Source organism: Gallinula chloropus (assembly GCF_964237585.1).
Source record: "Gallinula chloropus genome assembly, chromosome: 3".
Classification (NCBI taxonomy): domain Eukaryota; kingdom Metazoa; phylum Chordata; class Aves; order Gruiformes; family Rallidae; genus Gallinula; species Gallinula chloropus.
In genome coordinates this window covers 98,859,486-98,884,121 of record NC_140087.1, presented here as the reverse complement: position 1 = coordinate 98,884,121, position 24,636 = coordinate 98,859,486, and the positions used below count along the sequence as shown (strand labels likewise).

General features: G+C 41.1%; 1 protein-coding gene across 1 annotated transcript in view; it reads right to left on the bottom strand.

Annotated features, from left to right (window-relative positions):
- The window catches only part of CSMD1 (CUB and Sushi multiple domains 1), a gene marked incomplete at both ends in the record, with an annotated part of 1,089,811 nt that extends 1,069,663 nt beyond the window's left edge, over window positions 1-20,148 (bottom strand). The window contains one exon of the mRNA XM_084261313.1: window positions 20,082-20,148. Within this exon, the coding sequence (XP_084117439.1) occupies window positions 20,082-20,148 (67 nt within the window). The remainder of the gene's footprint in view (window positions 1-20,081) is intronic.
- Between the last annotated feature and the right edge of the window lie 4,488 nt (window positions 20,149-24,636).

Genomic DNA, 24,636 nt, shown 5'->3' with positions numbered 1-24,636 from the left:
ATAAGGACAGGCTGAGGTCTCTAGCTTGGAGGAGACTGAGGCGTGACCTCATTAATATCTATAAATAAGTGAAGGGTGAGTATCAGGACTACAAGGCGAGGTTCTTCTCAGTGATGTCCAATGATAGGACAAGGGACAATGAATGTCAGCTGGAACATAGGAGGTTCCATGTAAAAACATAAGGAGAAACTTTTTCACTGTGACATTCAAAACCCACCTGGACACATTACTGTGTGATTTAGTCTAGGTGATCCTGCTCTGGCAGGGGGTTGAACTAGATGATCTTTTGAGGTCCCTTCCAACCCATAACATTCTGTGATTCTGTAATATCCTGGGTAACAAGGTCTCCCGTTTCCTTTTGGAGAAGGCACACATTTTGCCTAGTGTTGCTTTTATCACTGATGTGCCTATAGAAGCTTCTATTGTTGCCCTTGACATCCCTGACCAGAGGTAATTCTCTCAGGGCTTTAGCTTTCTTAATGTGATCTGTGCCTGCTCAGTTTATCTATATTCCTCCCAGGCCACCTGCCCTATCTTCCAGTCTCTGTAGGCTTCCTTTTAGTGCCTGCATTTGTCCAAGAGCACCTTGTACATCCATGCAAGCCTTCTGGTGTTTTTGCCTGACTTCCTCTTTTTTGAGATTCATTGCTCTTGAGCTTGGAGCTTAAATGTAACACAAATTTTTATGTCATCCCAAACAAGTATTAAAGTATTGCTACCTAAAATGAACAATTACTTTTTAATTAAACACAGCATTTATATGTGTGTAGCACACTGAAGAGCATGAGAGCTGGACAAGGTTCTTCATGTTATTGTATTTTAAAATAAAAATGACAATGGTTTGTCTTATGGTATAGGAGGAGAGAGGAGAGCTGGGAAAACAGAATCTAGGAGGAAAGAATAATTTCCTTCTTGCAGGGCTGAAGTATTTCTGTCCTCTTAGAGGAGGATGGGAGACGGAGTACAGTCTCGTTTACTTCAAACACCTGCTCGGTGCCTAATTATGACTCTATTCCAAGATGTCTGTTTTCACCAACAAGTAATAAACCTTAATATGGACTTCTGTTTTCATTTTTCTGGGACCAGCTGTTTGGAAGCTAGGTACCAGTGCTCCTAGTGTTGTAGCAAAGTCCCTTTTTGGGTCTAGCCCTAGCTATATGAGAGAATATATGTATAAAAGAAAAGACTGAATGTATGAACTTCAAAGCTCTGAGTCATGCAGCAGAGAAACTTTCCATAACTCGGGGAAATGCTGATCTTCTGAGAATATTTTTCTTAGAGCATAAGAAAGTCAGAAAGAAATGAAGTCCATCTTAATAGGAAAAAATTGCTAATTTTTTTCTTTAAAAAATAGGATTAAAAGAGATTAAAAAAATTAAAATATTAAAAAGAGATTTAAAAAAATCTCTTCTATTTATCTCCAGCAAATGTCTACTAACTTATACATTAATTAATTATTTTATCTTTAAAAATCTATATGTATTTCTTACTCTGGAATTCAAATATTTAGAAATTAATATGGATACTTTTTAAGAATTTAATCTAATCTTTATTAGATTTAAGTAGAGGTCTGTGGAATCAGTAACTTAGGTTAAGACCTGAATAAATGCAGCGTAAGAATTTTCTATTTCTAAGGTTATATATACGTATAAAAAAGATAATCACCTAGGTTTTCTACCCCATATTAAGCAAAACCCTTTTACCTATAAAGGAATAATGTAACTCATTATATAAAATATTGAATTGGGACTCATAAAATATGAATTCTAGATCACAATTCAGGCACAGACCTTCTTTGGATAAATTACTGTGTCCTTTGTATCTTCTTTTCCCCTTGTCTGTATAGTTAAGCTGTTTTATTATAAGCTCCTTGGCACAGGAAAGTACTGTCTACAATCAGTACGCCTAGCACAATAGGACCTTAATTTTGACTAGGAACCCTGGGTCCTACTGTAATAAAAACATCATATATTTTCCTTGTTTACAGTAAAAAAAACACCAAAGCCTTTTAACATTCTTCAGAGTCTTGCTATTGGGACCTTATATCCTTTGTTTCTTTACAATGAGTCCCAACATGAAAATATTATTTTCCCTGAACAAGTATTAGCAGTATTGTAGACTATGTCCTAGAGATGCTTTTGCTATGGTTTTGTGTACACTAACAATATTCTTTGTTTTCTATGATATGTTTTCTGTCTTCTAAAACAATTTTGCATCTTGTTGACCTTTTAAAATGCTGCTTTGCTTTCAGCTGATGGCTTCAATTTATTTCCTCAATACTTCCCAATTTGTTTTCTTACTTAGTATATAGGATTGTTTCATTAAGTATTTTATAATTTTGTTCTATGTTCCTAGATTAATTATTTTCTATTTTCCTAGCCAAATTATATTTATTTTTGTTAGACAAGTTATATAGATGAATATGATCACATTGTTCTGCACTTCTTGCTACGCTTTTAAGTCATACATTCAGACATACATTGTCACAAACAACAGAGGACTTAACACAGACTTCTTGGAAACTCTGTCCAGCTTTTTCCTTTTTGGCCCACACTTAAACTAGTTTTCCATTCCACAGTTTCTTTGCCTTCATGATGATTTCTCTTTGCCATTAATCTCAGATGTGGCACTTTGTCCATGGCTTACAAGTAGACTACATCCATTGAATTTCCCTTATCTACAATGGCAGTAATATCTTCAAAGAACTTCAGCAGGTTAGTTAAGCATGACCTCCCCTGCCTGAATCTATGCTGGTTATCCTTAATCAAACTGATTTTCAAGCTGTTCTTTCACACTTCCTTATGGTAGTTTAATTTTCCCCACAACCCTTGTTAAATTCACTGATGTACAGTTTCTTGGACAGTCTTTAATCTTTTTTGAAGAAAGAAGATTTGCTTGAGTTTTTTCAATCTGCACAAATTATCACTAGATAAATCTGGTTTAAATTCTGTCAGTAAATAGAATTTTGTCCCTCTGGGTTCCTCAATAGCTCTTTAAAAATACATTTTCAAAATTGGTTTTGACAAGAAAAACAAAAACCACAAAAAGTTTGTACTTCATGCTGTTTCTTTTGCTGTTGTTGCGTTTTTTTTGTGCATGTGTATGTGTCATTTTACCTCACATAGTAAAATGGAACAAGCTATTACCACCAACATAGAGTGGTAAAACTCAAAAGATTTTGTTCACTTTGCATTCATGGAGGTGGAGAGGAGCTTTCCAGGCTGCTCTAATCTTTAGCATGGTGGGAAAGCTATCAAAAGCTGTTCCAAATGCATTCCTCCACTTATGAAGAGCCAAAATGCAATGTGTCATCCTGAGGGAAATGGACTTAGTGATAAATTTACACATCTGTGGCTTCCAGTTCCAATTACCATGACTCCCTGTGCCTTGAGGTGAAAACCCATGTAATGTTGCAGCTGATAAGCAAGGCAATACACTGCAAGCACATCACTCGGGTATTTCAGAAATCCCTGACAAGTTCAGGGTCATGGACTTGAGCTGCAGAACTTCAATGGGTTAGGGTGAAGTGTTTCAGACAGGACATCTTCCTGTGGGGCAGAAGCTTGCAATGGCTGCTGCACTCATAAACAAAGGGAGCATTTTTTACATTATTAGAAAAATGAACAAAAGGTGAAGAACAATGAAGGGTAACTAAGGGACTACCTCCACAAGAGACTCAAATGACTGCATTTATTTGTCTTTCTCTCTGAGACACATGTATACACATACGTTTATACTATATTCATTATTGTGGTAACTGGACATCTTCAGACAAATACACGCAAATCCAAATGGGAGTGTTAGACCTAGACCTAGACCTAAATGTTTTCATCTCCAATATCAGTGGTGATGTCAGCAGAAATGTGACAGATACCTCATTAGTTAAATGGCACTGAAAACTCTGTATTAGAAGAAAAAAAATATTTTGCCTGGGTCTTAAATAAATGTGAACCACTGGAAAAATCAAACAATCCCCCTGATAATAGCATACATCTCTTTGTAATATTTCTTTGTAGATTTTATTTTAAGGGCATAACAAAATGATTGTTAAGGCCCTAATCATAAAAAATATTATTTCCTGAAATTAGGGGAAAATAGGCATTTCAGCACCTACCTTTTAGGGGCTTCCTGGCAAATGAACCCTAGAGCAGTATTCCAGGTGGACTACTTACAGTTTGACTTTTCATAGAATAATTGAATATTCACTGAGCAAGACAGAAACCCAACTGGGAGCACGACTCTGATGTGGCGAGTAACGCTCCCTGTCTAAGAGGGGACCAGTAGGAGTCCAGTTACAGTTCCAGCAGCTTTTTTAATATTTTATCTTGAGTTCCTTTAAGCAAGGTTTGGAACCCAAACTTTCTACCTCCAAAGGAAACTTTAACAGGAAACATTCACGGAACCAACAGGGGAGAGCCTAGGGCAGTCAGACTATATGCCAGAAAAAAAGGCTTTAAATTTCTGAGGGAAGAGGGAGCTGAATGTGGATTTTTCACAATCTAGCTAAGTGCTCTGACTGTTAAATTACTCTCTCTACCGTGGGAACATGAGAGGGCACCACTTCCACCCCCAGGAATATCTTATGTAAGGCCAAACTTGGCAGGCGCACTTAAAAGATAACCAAGCAGTTTTATCCCTATCGAAGAACATTCATATTGAAGATTACAATGACTTTTCAATAATAGCAAATACAAATTGAGAGTATGTAACCATTCTGAGTATGCCCAGAAATTTAATTCTAGGCTCAGAGGAAATTTTCTAATGAAAGATAGACATGTGTAAATTTTGGTGTTTCTGGGTTAATGTAAGCATTGGGTGGTAGTTCAGTAATCTAAGTACAAAATATAAATGTCTTCACAATAAAGGGAGACCTTGATACTTGAATTTGTCTGTGTATTTATTTACCACTGAGTGTCCTCAACATCCATGAAATTAATTAGGAACTGAAGAGTTCAGCACATCCCATATCTAGCTCTCGAATTAATAAGTTATATGATATTGCATTAGAATAATCAGCAGCTTTTTATTTTCTGAATTTTTCAGGTACATGCCCTATACTAACCAAAACCCAATTCCAGGAGGAGACAAGAAAGATATTGAAGGACTATGGCTACAACATAACAGTAAGGAATGTTATAGTTTATCAACATAATCTCTTTAAACGATTTTCTCTTTAGAAACACCATTCTACTAATTCAAGCAAATATTTGTCATGCCATCCAATTCTTTGACAAAAGTGGTTGAGAGATTCTACATGGCATTTTGTCTTATGGTCAAGTGACTAACTCTTAAAAGACTCAAGCTTAATCTACACACACAGGACTACACACATTTTTATGTATCCCCAAACCATCATTAAAGTATCGCTACCTAACCCAAACAGTTATTTTTTTAATTGAATACAGTTTATATTTGTAAATTTAATCTGGTTTTTTATCATAATCTTTAGATGTTCAGACATTTTCTCATTTGATTAAATGTTTGATTTTTTTCTGATCCAGCAAAAACCAAATCATTCCTGAAAAATAACTTTTTTAGCCCATTAAAACAGTCCTACTCAAAGAACTCAATCTTTCCCATCTTGCTCAAAATTTAGATTGCAGTACGTCAGATATACATCACATCTTGTTGAGACATAGTTCTTTTCCAGTCATCTTTCTGAAACCTGTGTTCTTGTCAGTTTTCGAAAGCTAAGCAATGATTTTGTTTGCACAGGACAGGAGTAATTAATGCCTTCCTTTCCTGAATAGACTCTATCAAGAAATATTCAGAAACTTCACTTTTATGGAAACGAAATTGAGCCTTTCAGAAAAAAGCAAAAACAGTTGTGGGAGACTTTGTAACATTAATGAGATTCTGTTTTCTTCTATCACACGTTACTCTTGTTCATAATGGTCAGATATGCTTTTGCTCATCATTTCTTTGCATCACTTTGTTTTGGTTTTATGATGCTGATAGGCAGCCCTAAGAGGAAGAAGTAAAATAAAGGGGAAGGGCAGAGTTTGTACATCCCGTTCAGAGCCAGTGTAAATGCATATAGGAAGGCTGTTGTCTTAGGAAAAAAAGAGAAAATTCTTTTTTCAGACAGTGACAAATTTTCTAATATAAAACTAAACCCAGAAAACTATGGACTAGTGATTGTGGAATAACACTGCATGTTTAAATGTTTGAGACGAGCTTCTATTTAGAGGCAGAATTTTCAATGTTATTTTTTACTTTTTACAATTTGTTCTAGATGTGGGTCTTGATGGGGAAGGAAAATTGGATTATTTAGAATGATGACATGGGTTTAATGTTTTCAGAATAATGGAACTCTTCCCAAATATTTTCTAATGGGAATTCTAGCAGTGTTTCTCTAAACTCCTCCAAAACCCAATCCTTCTCCAGATCCCATCATTAAAGATTTCACAACCCCCAACATTTTTTGCCAGACCAAGTAAAAAGAACACCATAAAGACATGACTTGTTACCAGTGATAGATTAGACTTGGTCTGACTGACAGCAGAGAGGCATATATGCAAGATGAAGCTATTACATAGTGCACTTTTATTATCAGTGAGATACTAACATACTCCATGGAAGCAAATGTCAGTGGGAGAGGAGATCACCTGGTTTGCTGCATTCAGTTCTTACCAGGACCTAATTTTCTAAGTATTTCCTCTGCTGTCCCAGCAGAAATCTCTCACAGGGCAAAATATTGAACATAATTGTAGTCTTTACTATTTACTGGAAAGCAAACAATCAAAATATAATTGATTATAATAAAAGCCAGGTAATGAGATTGTGGGGTATGGGGAAGTGGCTGTTTATAATGAAATACATGTTATTATTCTTATAAGTGCATCACCAACACTGACTACAACATCATGATTCTTAAAATAATGAGAAATGCATTTGGGAATCATACATTACTATTACTTGGAGTTAGACAATATAAATAACTAAATGGATTTTTTAGGTGTACATGGAGAAAGTATGTAATTTACAGATTCATGTCACCCCTTCCTATCTGTCAGATGCAAAGTTCTGTGTAGAGTGAAGCATTTCCAAAGAGCTGGAAGTGCTCAGGGAAATGAGCAGGTAGAAGCTTCAAAACAAGCAAAATGCAGTGCTTTTCTGCACAGCAGGAATTAAATTGTAAAACAGATTGTCAGAAAATAGTGTGGTAGTCTGAATTATTAATAGGTTCAAGAACAGATCATGAAGGTTAAATTTGTTGATGGATGTTGAACACAGATGCAACCTCTGGCTAAGAGTTCCCTAAACTGGCCAGAAGTTGCTAAAATATAAGGCTGCTTATCTTGTTTCCTGCATCTTTTTTTTCTATGCATTTGCTAATGGCCACTGTCAAAGAGAGGTTATTTTGGTCTGATTTGATGTGACACATTTTGCATTTTTAAATACGTGAAGACTGAAACTTAACCAAAGTCACGGGACTTGCATAAAACCTGGGTGCAGCTTATGTCTCTGATGTGGTTCATCAGGTCTTAAGAGTGCTCTGTGCCTATCTTCAGCCTTTGTGATTGTGGCTCCGGGTGCAGGAGTGTCACAGATTAGACCCTGGGTGCTTTCCTCCACGGGAATGTTAAACAGCCACTTTGGAACATAACAAAGAAGGTGTCTTATTCTCCCTCAGCAAAGGAAGAAATTATAGAGTGACTGAAACAAGAAAGACAAGGTCTGCAAAAGGAAAATTTTAAAGAAACACTAAGGGAAAAGGAAAGAGAAGTAGTGTTTAATGTTACAATCTGATGGTGCCAGCTATGCCAGTCCCACAAGACAAAAGCCATTATTTTCAGCACCTCAACATGAAACCTGTGTATCAGTTTAACAGTGGACTGCCATGCCCTTGAAGGCACCGGTCATTATTTATCAGACCACATCAGACCTTCATGGTAGTGGCACCAGAGCTTCCACTGAGGTGACTTGCAGGCAGGAATTTTAAGTTTTGAGCTGTATTACTAGTTCTGCTTGCATTACACCAGTATGCCTGTGTTACTGGAGACAATTAGGGAAGCTTATTATGCATTGCTCTTCTGTAAGACAAATACCAGTAATGGAGATTAGAAATCAATTTGAATAATTATTGATGGATGAGAGTGAACTAATCTATGTCCTCTGTAAAATACAGGGCAGCATGAAGCTGCTGTGGGCTAAGTTTCAGAAAATAAGGTTTTTTACTTGATTTTGGTCATGCGGGAAATAACATTCCCCAGACTTGAGTTTCCTTTCAAAATGTTGTCTGTTTGATTTTCTCTATGTCCATATAACCCTCTGTATGATGGGTCCCTATACTCTAGGATTTAGCATAAAATAAATTAATAAATCACACTATACGTATTACTTCCTAACGAACTTTCATTTGAAGATAAATATAATAGCAGAAAAATATCCTAAAAAGTAATGGAGTGGAAGAGAGTAAGTGATTGAAAAAGATAAGAAAGTCTTGACTGAAAACCCCATTACATTCTGTCATGCTTTTTCCTATGTAGCTTCTTTTTTGAGATAGCTAATCTTCCTCAGTGGGACTGCTGGAGAGTGTGTCAATGATGACACACACAATGAAGAATTATTTCCATCAGCTGCCTATGCTGTCCTCTGAGCTGAAAGCCCATCCCTCACCTGACAGTCTCTGTCACCACAATAGCTTACTTTTTCACAGTGGGCAGTACATTATCTTTCTTGCATCAAAGAGTAGTTTATTTTTTTAATTGATCCCCCCTGGCCCTGCTAGGGGACCTGATCCTCATGCACGTCACTCTTTTGGCATTGTACCTAGACAAGAGCAGCGTGACTGAGTAGATCTGAGAAGCAAACTGCTGTTGAGGCAGTCGCACAAAATGCCTCTGCTTTACAAAACTACCTGAACGTACCAGCACTATGTGACAAAGCACATTCAAAACATTTGCACAAATCTATTCCTCCTGCAAATGCAGTCTGCCGAGAAATGCACAGTAATATCAAAGGAAGTTTGGTGCCTACCCTACAGTGGTAAAACTGGGCTGATGATACCTTTTTTGCACCAGAGCTGTAAAGTACTGCCTCACCCCTTACAATCAGCTTGTTTCCTAGAAAGAAAAATGGAGCCCCAAGGAACTGCAATTAGTTACCATCAATGTGGGATAAATGTAAAAATGATGAATACTCTGAGAGGAAATAAAAGTGGAAGTGGAACTGATTGTTTTTAATTCTGGGCCAGGACAACATCCTCCATTATCCAATATAGCCAGTAGTCTATGAGCTGGCTTCACTCCAAATTCTGATTTGCTGCTTTTAATGTTTGCTTTGTAATCACAAACGTTTTGTTCCAGGGTACATCAGATACAGGGTTTTTTTAATATACATAATTACTTAAGTACAACAGTTTAAAAGAAAAACAAACCACAACTTCCCTTGGGGAATCCCTCCTTCCAAAAAAAACGAAAAAAAAAACCAAACCAACCAAACAAACAAAACAAACAAAAAACCTCAAAACATTTCTAGATTTAGAAACTTTGCTTAATTCAGATACTACCTGGCAGATAGTAGTAGTAAATGCTGTATATTGTTGTCTATCCATTCTCTTTGCAGCACTTTATTACATTCAGATTATGAAGATTCTGAAGTATAAAAGTAAGTATAATACAAATTCCTTGATGTTCAAAAGTGCTGAGATCTACAGTTTTCTCCTAAGTCAATGGGAGCTGCAGCTATTTGGCACTTCCATAAAGAAAGTAAAAATACAAATCCAGACTCTTGACAGTAAACAGTACCTTCTGCCCCCTTCCCATGTCCTTGAACTTTGCATTAAAATTTGTTAGCAGGTAAAATGTGGTCAGACAGATTCTTTTATTGTTCAGTATATACCTGTTATTTTATTAAATATATGGATGTCCTCTTCCATCGTGTTTTTTGGAAGAAATTTGTTGTTTCATGATGATGCATCATAAGAGTATTCCATCCAGAAGTCTGTTTCTTTATTAAATATTCATATAAATAAGTACCATTTTACCTTGACACTGTTTGTGTATACACTGATATGCATTACCAGTAAAGTGGACTTTTAAAGTCAGTAAGGAAATAAGACATAAATAAAGATTTGTTTACAACATAAAATCATGAAGACCCATCATGTAGTCCTTATTCAGTCAAGTTCCGCTCTGAAGGCAAGGCTTGCAAAAAACAACCGTGCTTGTAGAGACTGAAATTATTGTCGTCTACACTAGCGTGACAATAAAATAGCCAATATTTTAAAGAAGATGCATGAGGCTAACTGAAAGGACACTCCAGCTCAGTCACCTTATCCGGCATACAGAAATTATAGACACGGGCTTATCATTTCTAGCAACAGGAACTTGGATTTATGGACAAAACAAGAATCAAAACTAAACAAGAATCAATTAGGTGTCTCTGTTTAAGGAGAACTAATAATTTGAGTATATATGAAAAAAGGGAAAACTGAATTCACTTTGACAAAACAACTTCTCAATTTTCCTTCTAATGTGATATGACTCATCTCAAATCCATTGCAAAGTGGTAAACAAACTACACCAACTCAGTAGCCATCATCTGCCAGGAACATTTTAAAAAGAAAACCATTACTGAGCTACTTTTCTTGTCTTCTATACAGAAAAACTTATTTTCCCAGCAGAAACAGCACTTCACGTTATCTTCTTTTCTTTTACCATGTGTCCCTCACTGCTAACAGCAACCTAAGAAATACTTCTTTAAGCAAGTAATTTATTTCTCACGAATTAAATTATCGTAGTTTGGACTACTTTTAGACATTTTCAAAACAATCCATTTCATTTCAAACAAATCAAAGGAGGGAAGCTCAGTTTGATTAGTAATAACATTATATACAGGAAGTATCTGGGAGAGTAATTTAAATATGTGGACAACAGCCTTTTGATTTTATTCTTCATTCATTGAACTAATTTTATAATTGGAACAGTAACAAAAATAAAATGAGTACTCCTTCTTTGTTCTGTAATCTAATTTCCTCAAAGTAGCTGCAAGATAAAATATTGTCATGAAGATCAAAATGACAACTATAAGCTGGCCTCTCCACTCTTCATTATCCATTATGGTTTTTACAATGACTATTTATTATTATCATATTGTTAATAAACGAAATCTAGATCACTCGATAATGCATCTGAAGGCAGCTTCTGTGCTGGTGCAAATCAGCAGAGATCCATGAGGGTTTCACAGTGTTATAGCTTCTGCCATAGTTCTTGTTTGTAGATTTTAAAATCTTTTGGGTCAGGACTCTTGCTGTGTTAAATGATAGTAAATCAGAAAAAAAAGAGAGAAACTTCAATTTCTAAAATATTCCCTGATTTGTTGCTTTAAAGAAATTACTTTGGAGCTTCTCAAGAGTTGACAGGAAAAATCTAAATTGTCATGGCAACATGAGTTGAAGAAATCCTTCTTTGCGGTTTGCATAGATCATCTCCACGCTATCAGTCTGTTTACTAAATGTTGCTAAAGAAAGCAATTAACAGTTAATCTTTCCTCAGAAGCAAATGAATTATATAACTTGTGAAAGCCAGTGGATTGAGATACACTTCAGATAGGTCAAAAAATTTCATGTATTGTTAATGAAAACAGCATTTTTGTGATTGTTTGCATAAGATTTCATACTAATAATAACACCTAAGAGTTTGAATTCTCTGCATTATTTGTTCCAGCACCATTGTTTTAATGAAAGTACTCTGTGTGATACATGACTCCAGTAAAGACCAGACTTGAAATCCATCATGGTTAATGAGAGTCAGGGTTATTGTGAGTACCCCAGCCTTGGGATCAGGTCCTAAGTGGTCAAAATGCAATATAGAGGAACCCAAACTATGCAGCTGATGGCTACAGTCTGTCCCTGCATAGCAGAATGCTTTTTTTGTCTACAAACTGGCAGATTTGTTTGAGGTTAACTACTTTACATATGTGAGGGGAAAAAAAAAAAGAGGAAAACTTCAGTATTTGCATTTATGTTAATTAAATACCATGACAAATCCTTCCCTATACAGATTTCATAGGAAACCAAGATAGAAGTGACAGTATAGCTCACGATCTAAATGCTACTACTGCTGCCACTCTTTGTAAAATCTATTAACACGGCATTCTTCAGTGTTAGAGACACTGGAAACAATGGGTCAAAGTGGTCACTGGGGATATTTACATGCTAAGATAAAGAAAATCAATTTATTTTCTCAAGAGAGATGTCTACAAATTCAGAAGGTCACTGACTGTGATATTAGTAGTTGCTTGATTCTATGGAGGTTCTAAAACTGAATTATAAAACATATTTTCCCAAAAAAAACTTCTTAGTATGACTCAATCTATGTATTATAAGAAATATCAGCGGGATACCAATAGAGAATCTGGCTGCTGGGGCAAAGCTAAAATAGTGTACTTAGTCACTTGGAAGCAGTCAGATTCTGCATTGATATCCCACAGACATTAGTGAGAACAGTGTGATTTGTCATGACCATTTGTTTCACAACCAGAAGCATGTAAAATTAGTCTAAAAATAAATTAAATACGTTGCTTTTTTCTTTTTAAAAAAAAATTTCCCAAAATGGCCTTTTAAAAAACTTCACTGTTGTGAAAGAAGCAACGTTATTTCTTTCTTTTTTTCTTATCCTCACAGTCACCTGTCATTTTTTCTAAGGTTCAGAGCAAGGCACATTCCTCGAGCTATCATGTATTCCTATGATATCTAGCTGCTTGTTTCGCAACATCAACTGCTTCCTGACAAAATTACTTCCCTGTTCCTTGCACCTCCAGCTGTGCTGTGCACCAGCAGTCTGATGTGGGTCCCAAGTTACAGCTGAATCCGTGTTATATGCACCATAAGTTCAGACTAAACCCTGATGTGCTCATACAAGGCAAATTCTAGCTGAAGCATGATACCCAAATCCAAGCCTAAGCTCTCGTTCATGTATTTTGGCTACATTAAGCTCTTGTTCATGTATTTTAGATACACTAAGCAAGGTTAGCCAAGCTCCCCCATCCATGTCACCAGCAGGAATTATAGCACAGTGAAGATGCTTCAAATCAAGCTACAGCTGGGCCAGTACTGAAAAAAATAAAATATCCTGTCTGTGGTCCCCAGTGTGTTTAGGCTCACCCTTGAACCTGAGCTTCATATACAGAACAAGGCTGGCTGTGCTTTTGTTTCCAGTGCACTGCATATTGCTGGTGTTTCAGGACCAGTGTAAACAAAATATAAGTTTGCATACTTGTGTTCCCTTGCTTTTCTTTTGCATATGAGCATGGTATGATGAGTAATATGGGTCAAAGGAAGTAAACAACAATTTGTGAAGTATTAAACCATGACTACATTTGAACTCCACATCATAGGATGAGAAAAAGATAAGTCCTTAGCCCCAGATTGGCTGTCCACCAAATGTCAAGGGTTTGCTGCAAACAACAGAACTGTAAAAATATTTCGATAACAAACCTCCAATATAGCTTTAAAAATGGCTCTCCAATAAAAAAAGACAAGGAAATCTTTCAGACAATAAATAAGATGAACTTCATGTCTGGCAAAATTGCATGAAAAAGTCATCACCCTGAAACTGAGAATAAGGTGTGAAGCAAGTGCTGGAAACTGTCATTTTAAAATGCTGGACGTATTTTATGCAAGTTTGCAAAACCAACACTGCACATGAAGTTTTATCCGTTATTATTTATTCAGCTCTGTCTCAGATGCAGTACTGCAAACGTTTCTTCTGGAAAGACAAGGTACAACAGAGACATGAATACGGAACATGGTCCTGTACTTCAGTATCCACGGGATACTGCAGGAGAGACATAAAATATCCAAAGACTAAAACGGTACTAGGTTTGTCTGTATATTGACCTTCATAATTTCTTTAAGGTAAAAGCGCAGGGCAGGGAGCAAGGTAGAAGTCACTTAAAACCACTTTTGGAGATATCAGAGATACTGTAAAAACCCAAAATTATTTCCATAATTATATAAACCTTTAAATATTACCAAAGTTGATTACTCAGATTCATCCAATTTTCCTTTTTTCCAGCCTTACATGGATGTAAATATTGTCAGAAGTTCACAGCCATGAGAGTTCATATTAAACAGGGTCTGGCTCCACTGTTCAGCTGCAACATCTACCGTGTCTGCCTTATTTGGAACAGCAATCTTTTCAAAATTGGCCAATCCAGCAACCACTGAAATCAATAGAAATTTCAGTTTCCACTGCAACAGAATAGGGCCCTTGCAACTGTCCGATGTTACGTTTTACTTGACGGTGATGACTCAAATGTGAAGCTGAAAGAGGTGGAATCAGTTTTTCAGAATATGCATGAATGTATTGTTAAAATGCATAATTTAATAATTATAAATCTGTAACAAACTGTGATTAATTTTTATGCTGGAAATTAAAGCATTACCATAATTGCAAGAAATTGTGATTTTTTTTTTTGTTTTGTTTTATTTTTTTGCTTATCTTTTCCTAGAAGCAAATCATTGATGATATTCTGATTAATCAAGGGGAATTCTGGTTAATCATCAGCAATGTAACAGTGATTAAATCTTGTTCTGCCCTTTTAACTGAATGTGCCCTCCAGGTAAAAATGCAAGAAACTGCTGTCATTTTATTTTTCTTTTCTTTTCTTTTTTTTTTCGGATGAGTAAGATATGCAGAAAAAAATTATCATCTCTAAGCAAGTAAGACTTGTTATTGGCAATAAGATGTAGTATTACTCTTGTAAGAGTTTTCAGTGCATGTGTGCCTCCATTTACCATTCAATTACTAAATGCACGCACCTGACAAATGTTGCCTTCATATGTCAATATAACACTAACAACAATCCAAGTAATTTGTTTAAGCAGTTATTCCATTGAGAAATGCTCCTAACAAATATAGTGTAGATTTCTCTTAAATGTATCAGAAATGTCATATAATTGAGTGAAGTCTTTCATCCAGCCAGAACAAAGATGTGTGAGGACAAAGTAAGATCTCATAGCTCTCCTCAGGCATTAGTGCCTTTTTTTCCCTATTTCAGAAGTTACTGCTTGATAAAGATGGTTTAAAGGGAAATTACAGCTGACGTAGAAAAGCAAAACATCTAAGTTAAAGAAAGTGATTCATACACATTAGGAGAATTTCCATAGGATTCTCATTCTTTGTTCACTGCAGAAATTGGAAGAACATCCAATTTAGCTCAATCTAATCTGGCTAATTTTGCAGCCATATAGAAAACCAGAGGCCAGACTCTTATTTGGTGACCCTTATTTAAATCCCGTTGTATGCTCAAGTTTTATTAGTAATCGCACCTCAATACTTACACTACCACTTCTATGGATTGCATAGTTAAACCACCAATTCCCCTTTCCACACTGCATCCCTCTGCTGGCTACAGGCACTACACTGCAATGTCTCTGCTTACGCATAAAGCTGTTTACTAGCAGAATAATGTCATCGTGGCCAAAGAGACGTCACGGTTCAATACGGATTTGAGCAAATTGAAATTACATCTTATCTTTAAATTTCTTGGAGGTTTCATACAGTCACACTATTAAGCAGTTACTTCTCCAAGGAAGGGTTGCGAGAGGAAGTTTAATGTGACAATGTACATGACTTGAAGAAGTTGAAAAAGGTGGTCCCTAAGGCATTTCAGCCTTTCCAGAAAGCATGGAAAATCCTGAATGCATTGGGTTTGGTTTAAAATATTTAAAGTTTCAGATTGTTCTTAATTTGGTGGGGCCAAATTTTTCATGAGTGCAAGTAGTATTGAGGCCAAAGTCCCATACATGTTTCTTAAAAACCTGCCTACATCAATGCAATACTACTACTGTATAATGAGTAACAATAATATGAAGACCTAGATTCCACATTTCTATAGGAAAAGCAGTCTGCAGGGAAAAAAATTACAATGGCCCACCCTCCCCAAACAAAAACCCCATGCCTGATAAAAATCATACATCTGTATGAAGGGACGTGGGAGTGACAGCAAAATAAATGAAAAACAAAAATCTACAGAAGGGATCCTAGAGAGAGAGATCACAGAAGGTGTTGAAATGCCCTCACAGATTTCAATACATCCTGAAGTTCATGTGTACTAAAGATGACACATGCTTGTACATCATGTCCAGCTCCTCACACCAGTATCCTCCTGTTCCACACACACCCGAGAAACTGATAAGCTTGCACTGGCTGATGGTGGGAATTCAAATCTCATCTTTTGGCTCAAAGGTCTAAAATGAATGTTTGGGGAATCCTTGTTGAACTGATAAGCTCTCCACTACATTATATTCAAATTGACCATATTACTTCTTCCTATAAAGAGTTAAGGACACTTAAATACATACCTTGGTGGAAAATTGGGTAAGATACAGGCCTTACTGAAAAGTGAACACCTTTTTACATTAAAATATTATGTGGTCAGAACTGGTTATTTTCTTGTCAGTCTTTCTATGGACAATTCCTCACTGGGATGGGGGAAGGGGAATGCATCCATCAGATACTTGGTTTGGGAGCTGGGTATTCGACACCTAGCCGTGATGTTCTTTTGAAAAATCCTTTTTTTCAGCTCATTTTCCCTAGAATTGCTTTAGTCTTCTCTGGAAGAGAATGGAACCTCTCTAGAGAGACCAGCTTCACAGTTTGAGAAACACTGCTTTGGAGAAAATACATGACTTTAAAAGAGACAAACACTCTTAGTCCAACAGGAATAGGCCTTAAACATAGTGGCAACTTTGTGTGATGTAGTCATAGCAATTATTTTGACAAAGCAATAGCAGCAAACAGAGGGTACATCAAATGTTTTGGGGTTTATCTCCTTTTTTAAAAAAAAATAAATAAATCCTAAACTGTAGATGTGGGAGTCCTTTCACTGTCTGAATTCGATTTAAGAACAGGAGTATTTTCACTCTGCTATTTCCATTAATCGGAATGATACCTCTGTGCATAAGCCTGCTTATGCACATTTTGTTTGAGGCAATTAGGTGGCGATGAAGGTGTTATATTTGGTTATCCGAACAAGTCCAGGATATGATCTTGAAAATATGTACCAGGACATTTTTAAGTACTAAGCAATATGTATTTCTACATTGAAAATAGGGACACAGCAGAAAAATTTTAATCTTTTATCTTGAATTTTACCCTGGGTTCAGTTTAAATCTACCATTTGTTCCCTGCCAGTATGAATTTTTACAGAAATTATACTGATACTTACCGTGTTTCAAGCAAATCAATAGGGGTTTTTTTATGTTTGCTTTTGTGAGGATATAACCTATCAGATTAGCAAACGGCTCTCTAAACAAGCCCATCTTAACATGCAGAGCTGAACACCATGCTGCCTGTCTTGTTGAAGCATAACTGCTATGATAGGGTAGTTTCTGGGAAAGTGGTTCCTTTATATGACTCCATACTAATTTCCCTTGATGCTTAAAGCATAATGGACAGGGAAGAATTTCCCAAATGTTTTCCAAGACACTCAGATGTATCAGTCAGACAAAATGAGTCCAAAGAAATGTATAGAACTGCACTTCAAGTGCACCACAATGAATGATGACGAATGTTCATTTTCATCTTTTCTTGCCCCTTTAAAGTTACAGAAAATTGCACAGCAACAAAGGGTTTCCATTTCATTTCATAACGAGGAACAATGTGGAAATCAGCCCACCTTCTCATTTTACTGAAAGATAAGGGAACGCCTGTGGCAACACCTCCAGAAATTCAGCACTTCTTTTTTTTTTCTCATAAAACCCCTAAGCCAACCAAAACCCGTGTGAATTCCTATTAGAGCGACTACCAAATGATTCGACTACCAAGGGGCTGGTAAAACAAAGAGTTCTGGGGATCTATTAATTAAGATCTTATGTGCTTCTGAAAGCCTAGGCTCTTCATGTTACTAAGGAAGGAGTTCTTTCACTCTCTAAACTATAAATGTAATTTCAGCCTCAGGATTACATTTGACTAAATATAGATACCTGTGCTCGATTGCCTGGGAAGGTAAATGGGAAAGAATTATGTCAAATGTCCCCGCTGGTTCCCCTTCTACCTGTTGTTTGACTTCAATATTAAGTCAGTTTGTAGCCTTTAAGTAGGTGTGTTGCTGCTCCACATTAAGCGAGGTATAATTACATTCTGCAGAGCAGCATCAGAGTCAGTGCCCAAATGTTCCTGGCGAAGCCTTTGTATGTAAGCAAAACACGTCGGATCTCCTCTGAATAACCATGATCCAGCCTCCAGCTTTTCATATGTGCTGTCAGCCATGAAAAGAAAACACTTAAATGTCAAACGACAGAACCAGCTACAGTGTATTTAACAAATGAGTCGCGGGTGTCGGTCCGCCCCGGGAGCCGGCGCGGCAGCGGCTGCAGTTTGTCCCGGGGCGGCCGGGCGCAGCTCCGCCGCTCGGCCCGGGGCTCCCCCGTCCGCTCGCCTGTCCGGCCCCTGCCCCGGGCAGCGCTGGGGCGCCCGGCACGTGTGCGGGCTGGAAGCGGCTGCCAAGCCCCAGGCGGGCGGGGGACCCAGGCACTGGCGCGATGGGGGGTGGAGGGGGTGGGGCGAGGATGCTGGAAGTTTGGGCAGGGCGGCCACGCTGACAACGCCCGCCCGCCCCGGGCTGTGTGTGCCGCCGAGCACAGCCCCGTCTCCAGAAGCCGGCCGCTTCACAGCCCAGGAAACCCGGGCGTTTCTCCCCGCCCGCGCTCCCTTCCCCACGGAGACAGCACGACCGGGGGCAGCCCCGTCCACCGGCGTTGCCTGGTGAACCGAGGCAGCGGCAGGATCCGAGCAGAGGAGCGGTACCACCGGGCTGGCGAGGGGCCGCAGCCGCTCCTCCGGACCGGGCAAAGCATCCACCCGGTTACCGGCAGACCGGGCTGGCCTTCCACCACCTCTCCCTGCGGATCACTACCAGAGGATGCCGGAGGGAGGGCAGCCTGCAGTGCCGCCCGAGCGGAGGAGGGAGCCGGGCCGCGGGCACCCGCAGGACGGGAAAGGCTCCAGCCTCGCCCGCCAGCCCGGGCCGCGGTCGGCTAGCCCCGCTCTCGCCTCTCCAGCCACCCCCGCACCATGAAAAAAAAAAGCAGCGAGAAAAATAAAATGGTGGGAACGATGTAAAGCGCCTTGGAAGGGTTAAGGGAGCCTCAGACAGCACAGACCGCAAGGGGAACCGTCCTCCCGGAGGCAGGCAGAGACAGCCGGGAGCGAGGTGGGAGAAGGCAGAGGCTGTAACGGGGACAGGTGCTCAGCTGCGAGCAGCCTCCCTCTCTCTCTCGCTCCCTCTCTCTCTCTCACACACGCTCGCATCTCTCTCCCAGCATGAAAAAGCGCAGGGCTAATGAGAGGCGAAGTGAATAATGGGGAAGTTGTTGTCTCCAGCGATGAGGCAAGTGATGGGGCTGAGGCCAGCACTGAAGTTGTGTAACCCAATTCTCCACCATCAGCCCCCCTCGCTTCTCCTCCCTCCACCATTGATTTTAAGGAGAAACCCAGTCGGGGGTGGGAGACGCGCCCCACCGGACGCCGAGCAGAGAGGAGCCCTCTTCCCTCTGGCACGATCAGGCAGCTGGCGGAGGGGGACCCCGTCTCTGCATCCCCGCCTCCGCGTAACTTGCGGGAAGCGGAGCCGGCTGAAGGCAGGCGGGGGCGGCTCTCCGCGGCCACCCACTCCGCGCTCCCCCCTGAGCACGGCAAAAGCCGGGGAGGCGGGAGGAGGGGAGAGCCAAACTTGCCATCCCGGGGACTGTCCCTTGCACGGCAGCGAATGCCGTTCGTGCGTGCGTGGAGAGCGAAGTGTTCCCAAACTCCGGCGCTACCCAGGCGGCTGGATGAGCACGGCTCGTCTCCCAGCGCCGCAGCGGCTGCTGCCCAACTCCTGGGGGCTCTGGCTTCTCCCGGGGGAAGTGGCCGGCCGGGAACTGAGCCCTCAGGGTGCACCAGCGGACCGGGGGGTAGGTGGGAAGCAGGGAGAAGGGAAACGGGGCTCGAGGATCCTGCTGTTTCCCGACGCAGGAACAGAGCGAGGGAGAGAGCTCATCCGAGCGGTACCGATTTAGCTGAGGGGGGAAATCAGTGCCATTACCACAGCCCACACGAATCCAGCGCAAGAAACCCAAATCTTACCCTGAGCTGCAGTGAGGAGCCCCGCGCAGAAAACCAGCAGAGACTTGAATTTCCTCCACGCAGTCATGTCTGCAGTTATTCCACACACACACACACTCACACAAAACCCCCGGCGGCTCTTCTCGGCTGCGACCGTGTCCTCCGAGCGGCAGCGGGGCTAAGGACAGCGCCAAAGAACCACCACAGGGCGAGGAGAGGCGGAGAGGAGCGGTCCGGGTCCCGAGCGCCGCGCAGCGCCCGACGCCTCCTGCAGGACTGCGCGGGCGGCTCGCTCCGCTCTGCTCATAGCATCAGTCCCGCGCCGCGGCGGGGCTGCGCCGCTCAGCGCCCGCGGAGCCCCGGCGCCGCCGGCCCGCCGCCCGCCCAGGGGAGGGGAGGGAGGGGAGGCACGCCCGGCGTCGCGGGAAGCGCTGCATCCACGGCCGCCGGCGAGGAGAGCCGGGCAGCGGCGGCGGCAGGAGAGGGATGCGGGGAGTGCGAGGAAGAGGAGGAGGAGGAGGAGGGGAGAGGGAGGGAGGGATCGCGGCTAGAGCAGTGCAGGCAGCGCAGCGGAGCGGCTGCCAGCCACACGAGAAGCCGTCGCCGCCGGACTCAACCATCACTTCCCACAGAGAGGGGAAGGGGCCGGCGCTGCGCACCCGGCGCACGTCAAGCCCCGCAGCCGCCCCGCTCTGCCGGCCGGCCCCCGCACGGCCCCCCGGGGCTGTCGTGGCACCCCCACCCGCCCCCTTTCCGGCCCGGCCGCGGACCCGGGCGGCTACCGTCGTCCCTCGAAAGCACCCAGGAGGAGAAGACTTTCCCCCATCCCGGTGCCCCTCGGCGCGGGGAAGGGTGGTGGCTCTAGAGCTGCACCTGCCAGGGGCGGGGGGCAGGGGGCTACTGCACTGCCCCGGCGCCCTGTCCCCTGCCTCAGCCCGCAGCCCGGCTCTCTGCTCTTCCACCCACATATGGGACGCGGGTGATGCATGTGCTGGGGTGGGAATCCCTAGTCCTAGGTGAAACTCCCCGCTGCTTTGGTCCCTGCCCGGGAGAGAGGAAGGCTTTCAGGTTCTTCTCAGGACACATTTTAAGTGTTCTGCTCGTTCCTTCCAAGTTGCTCACCAGAACAAGCTGTGGTTCCTGAGAGGAAGGAGGGGACCCTACATTTTCTTGAGGAACACTGTTTTGTCTTTACGTTTCCATTCCCCAGTGCTCCTGTTGCCAAGAGGAATTTCTGCCATTAACCATCCTTTCCGAAACGATCAACCAACAAAACAACCCCAAAATCAGGCATGGCAGCATGCAGACAGAGGCTTCCTCACCACCGTGCTGAACCCAGCAGGGTTGATTCCTTAAACCTGAGATGGTGACCCAGGCTTGGCCTGTCACAGGTCCCCATGGTCCCACGGCTGGGGCAGGTGATATCCTTTGCCAACAACTGTTTTTATGTCAGGCCAACCTGCAAACGTTTGGCAAGAGAGCGCCCAAAACTAGCCTTTCTTCCAGAAAGAATTGCAGATTGCCACCACTGCACACTGCGCACGACTCCATAATTAATGCTTTACCTATATCCAGTATTAAATTACAAAGGCTTATAAGAACGAAAGACAGAATGCAAACACCTTTGGAGAGGTAGTTTCAAGGTTGTAATTATTCACTTATGATGAGGTGTCTTTCGTGGTGAAATATGCAAAGTTGTTTTCTTATTGTAAGTTGCAAGAAGGTGGTGAATGGGCACTGAACGAGGTAGGCTGACTTTGTAATAAGCTTGTATTTATGTATAAGCGCTACGGTTCTCACTCAAAAAAGAAAAAAAAAAAAAAAAAGGAAAAAAAATTACGCCAAATGCAGCCGGTGGCCAGGCAAGCTGCCGGGAAAGATGGGGCATTGCTGCCATCTCGTGGCAGCCGTCCCCTCCCTGACCGCACTCTGGCTCCAGCACCCTGCCTTGCCTTTCCCCACTCGCTCTTCCCCTTCGCCCCCAAACCCACCGCGCTCCGGAGCCAGACCCGAGCACTGCTAGAGGAGGGATCCAGTCTTACTACTTTAAAAGCGCGTTGCGGACTCGTTTTTGCCTTCGTGAAAGTAAAATGATGCTAACGCTTGTCAGTACCAGACACCGTACAGCCAAGCTGCTGTGCAGAACTCCCCAGTCAGAGCTGCTCAGGCTCCTCCTGTCTACACCCCTCCTCTCAATCCTTGTCAGCAGACTGGGGGCAATTCCCTAGTGATTGAGAGAAAGACAGAAGTGGTTGCTAAGCTTGAGCTCAGAGTCTCCCTTTCTGGCCTACAGTAGTCTGAGGCTCAGATTTTTAAAACGAGTTTTTTTGCATTGCGTCTGGCCCAAAAGATCACTCAGTTTTATTTTTGTTTCATTGTGTTGACTGTTGAGTTGGAATAGTTAAAAAAGTCATAAATAAGCTCCAGTTATGGCTGTCTGGGTTTAGTTGGAAACAGTAATGATTGTATCATTTCTTGCTGTGCTGTTAAAGAAAGCACTTTTAATTTGAGAAGATGCTGTTTGTCCCTGCTACAGCAGATTCTGCAGAAGCCCTGGTATGATATAATATGTACTTTTATGGTCTTCACTCACCCGGGATAGATTTACTGTTTCCTGAGGCTTGCCATTCTTCTGAGGATTTTCTGGGCTTTACTGAGCTTTTGGGACCTGGTTCCTCCTCTGCTGAGCTAAACAAGTGGTAATTTTTTTCCCCTTCATAGCACCTAGATAAAGCCAAATAACTGGGCACTGCAATCACTATCACTGCAAAAGATGCCTTCTCTCCTTTCTTACATCCCGTGACAGCAAACCATATGCATAAACATTGTTGGCCTTTAGCACGTTATCACTTGTCACCTGAGTCAGTGTCTCACCGAGATAAATGGGACAGCACAGACCCCCACCCCCGCTAGCATTTCAGGTTCTCTACAGACTCGGGTATCTGTCACAGTGACTTCTACAAGCCCTGTGTGATGCACAAGTTTTGCCAAATGCAAAAGATTGCTGGGGAACCAAAGCGCTCCAGGAGGAATCTCCACCAACAGGACTGGAGCTAAGCCTGCAACCGAGATACCTAAACATGGTAATTACAGAAGATGATCTAACCTAAGGACTGCAATCTCTCTGTTGTATTTTAAGTATCTAATGTAGTACTATAAAATCCCCAAATTTAGGAGTTTGAACAGAGGCAGTATTTCTCTCTATTCCCTATAGACACAATGAGGGAGTGTATATGTCAAGACTGTTTGTACTAATCAGGGTGATTTAAAGGTACCTTGACAGGGATTTATTTTTAATTGAGAGCTTTTCCTTTTGCTTTCCTATGCCATATATATATATATGTATTTAAAAAAAAAAAATAAAGGTCTGAAAGGTTAGATTTCCCTTTTTTGTTTTTCACCTTGTTATGCTAATAACTTTGAATCCAGGTTTCTTTGTTGTTGCTTTTTGGGAGGAAGAAGCATCTTTCTTTAAGGTGCAGAAATGTTTGTGTGTATTTAAGTAAAATGACTGATTCAGAACATAGCTGAAAATGTACTATGTACTCATTAAAAGGGATGTTGGGGGAACCCATAACCAGAATTCATGCTTGCCAGTGGAGACAGAAGGCAGTAGTGTTCTGCCAGAAGGTTATTGTGAAATCTTAAGTTTAAAAAATGTGAAAGTTTAAAATTCAAAATAGTATGTTGGGGAAAAGAAGTCTATAAGAAGAGAAATCTTCAGCAGAACACAGATTTAGGGTGAGAGAGTCAGAAAGTAGAACACTTTTCCATGAGCAACTTCACAAAAATGTTTGTCACACAAGCCCTTTGGTCATTAGCAAAAACAGAAAGCAGAGTTCCAAATACTCTCACTTAACACATTCTCTTTTCAATAGCTCTGTTTTCAGACTTGAAGAATCTAATTATTTCTTTAGGTGTAATAAATATCATTCCAAGCTGGAACAATAAAAAATGTTTATATGCACATATGTTCCTAACCCAAATTTGTTATATGATAAAAAATAAAAAGGAGGTCGTGCCACTCACAGACTGTCTACAGTTAGAATTTTTGTTGCTTTGTGTTCTGATTCGACTCAGCTTTCTTTCTGTGGTAACATTTTGTCCAAACTAGAAATTTCTCTTGTAAGACTGACAATAATGATGACTACAGCTACATCAACTACAGCTGCAACATCAGCTACAACTACATCATTGTTCTATATACTGTACCAGCACTGGCCAGTAAATGTAAGTACCAAAATTCATCGAGGCTGAAAACAGAAGGAGAGAACAGGAGATAGTTGTAGGAAATGACAGTTACATGCAGGCAGGCGGGGCACTTCAAGGAAATACTGGTCAGCAAGACAGGATGTTACTATACTGTTATTCAAGAGGCCCCTAGGGCTAAATTAATTGCTCTGCTATATTGTATTCCCTCTGGAGTGCTTGGTTTAGGGGGAACAGTTGGCAAGGCCGTGGGGGAAGATGTATGTTGCCTGTTTTAAAGTACCCTCAAGCATTACTTAGCTCCTTGGGGACAGGCTCCCGCGTATTGTTTCTTTTCTAAGCACCTACACTGAACCCATTTGTCCTT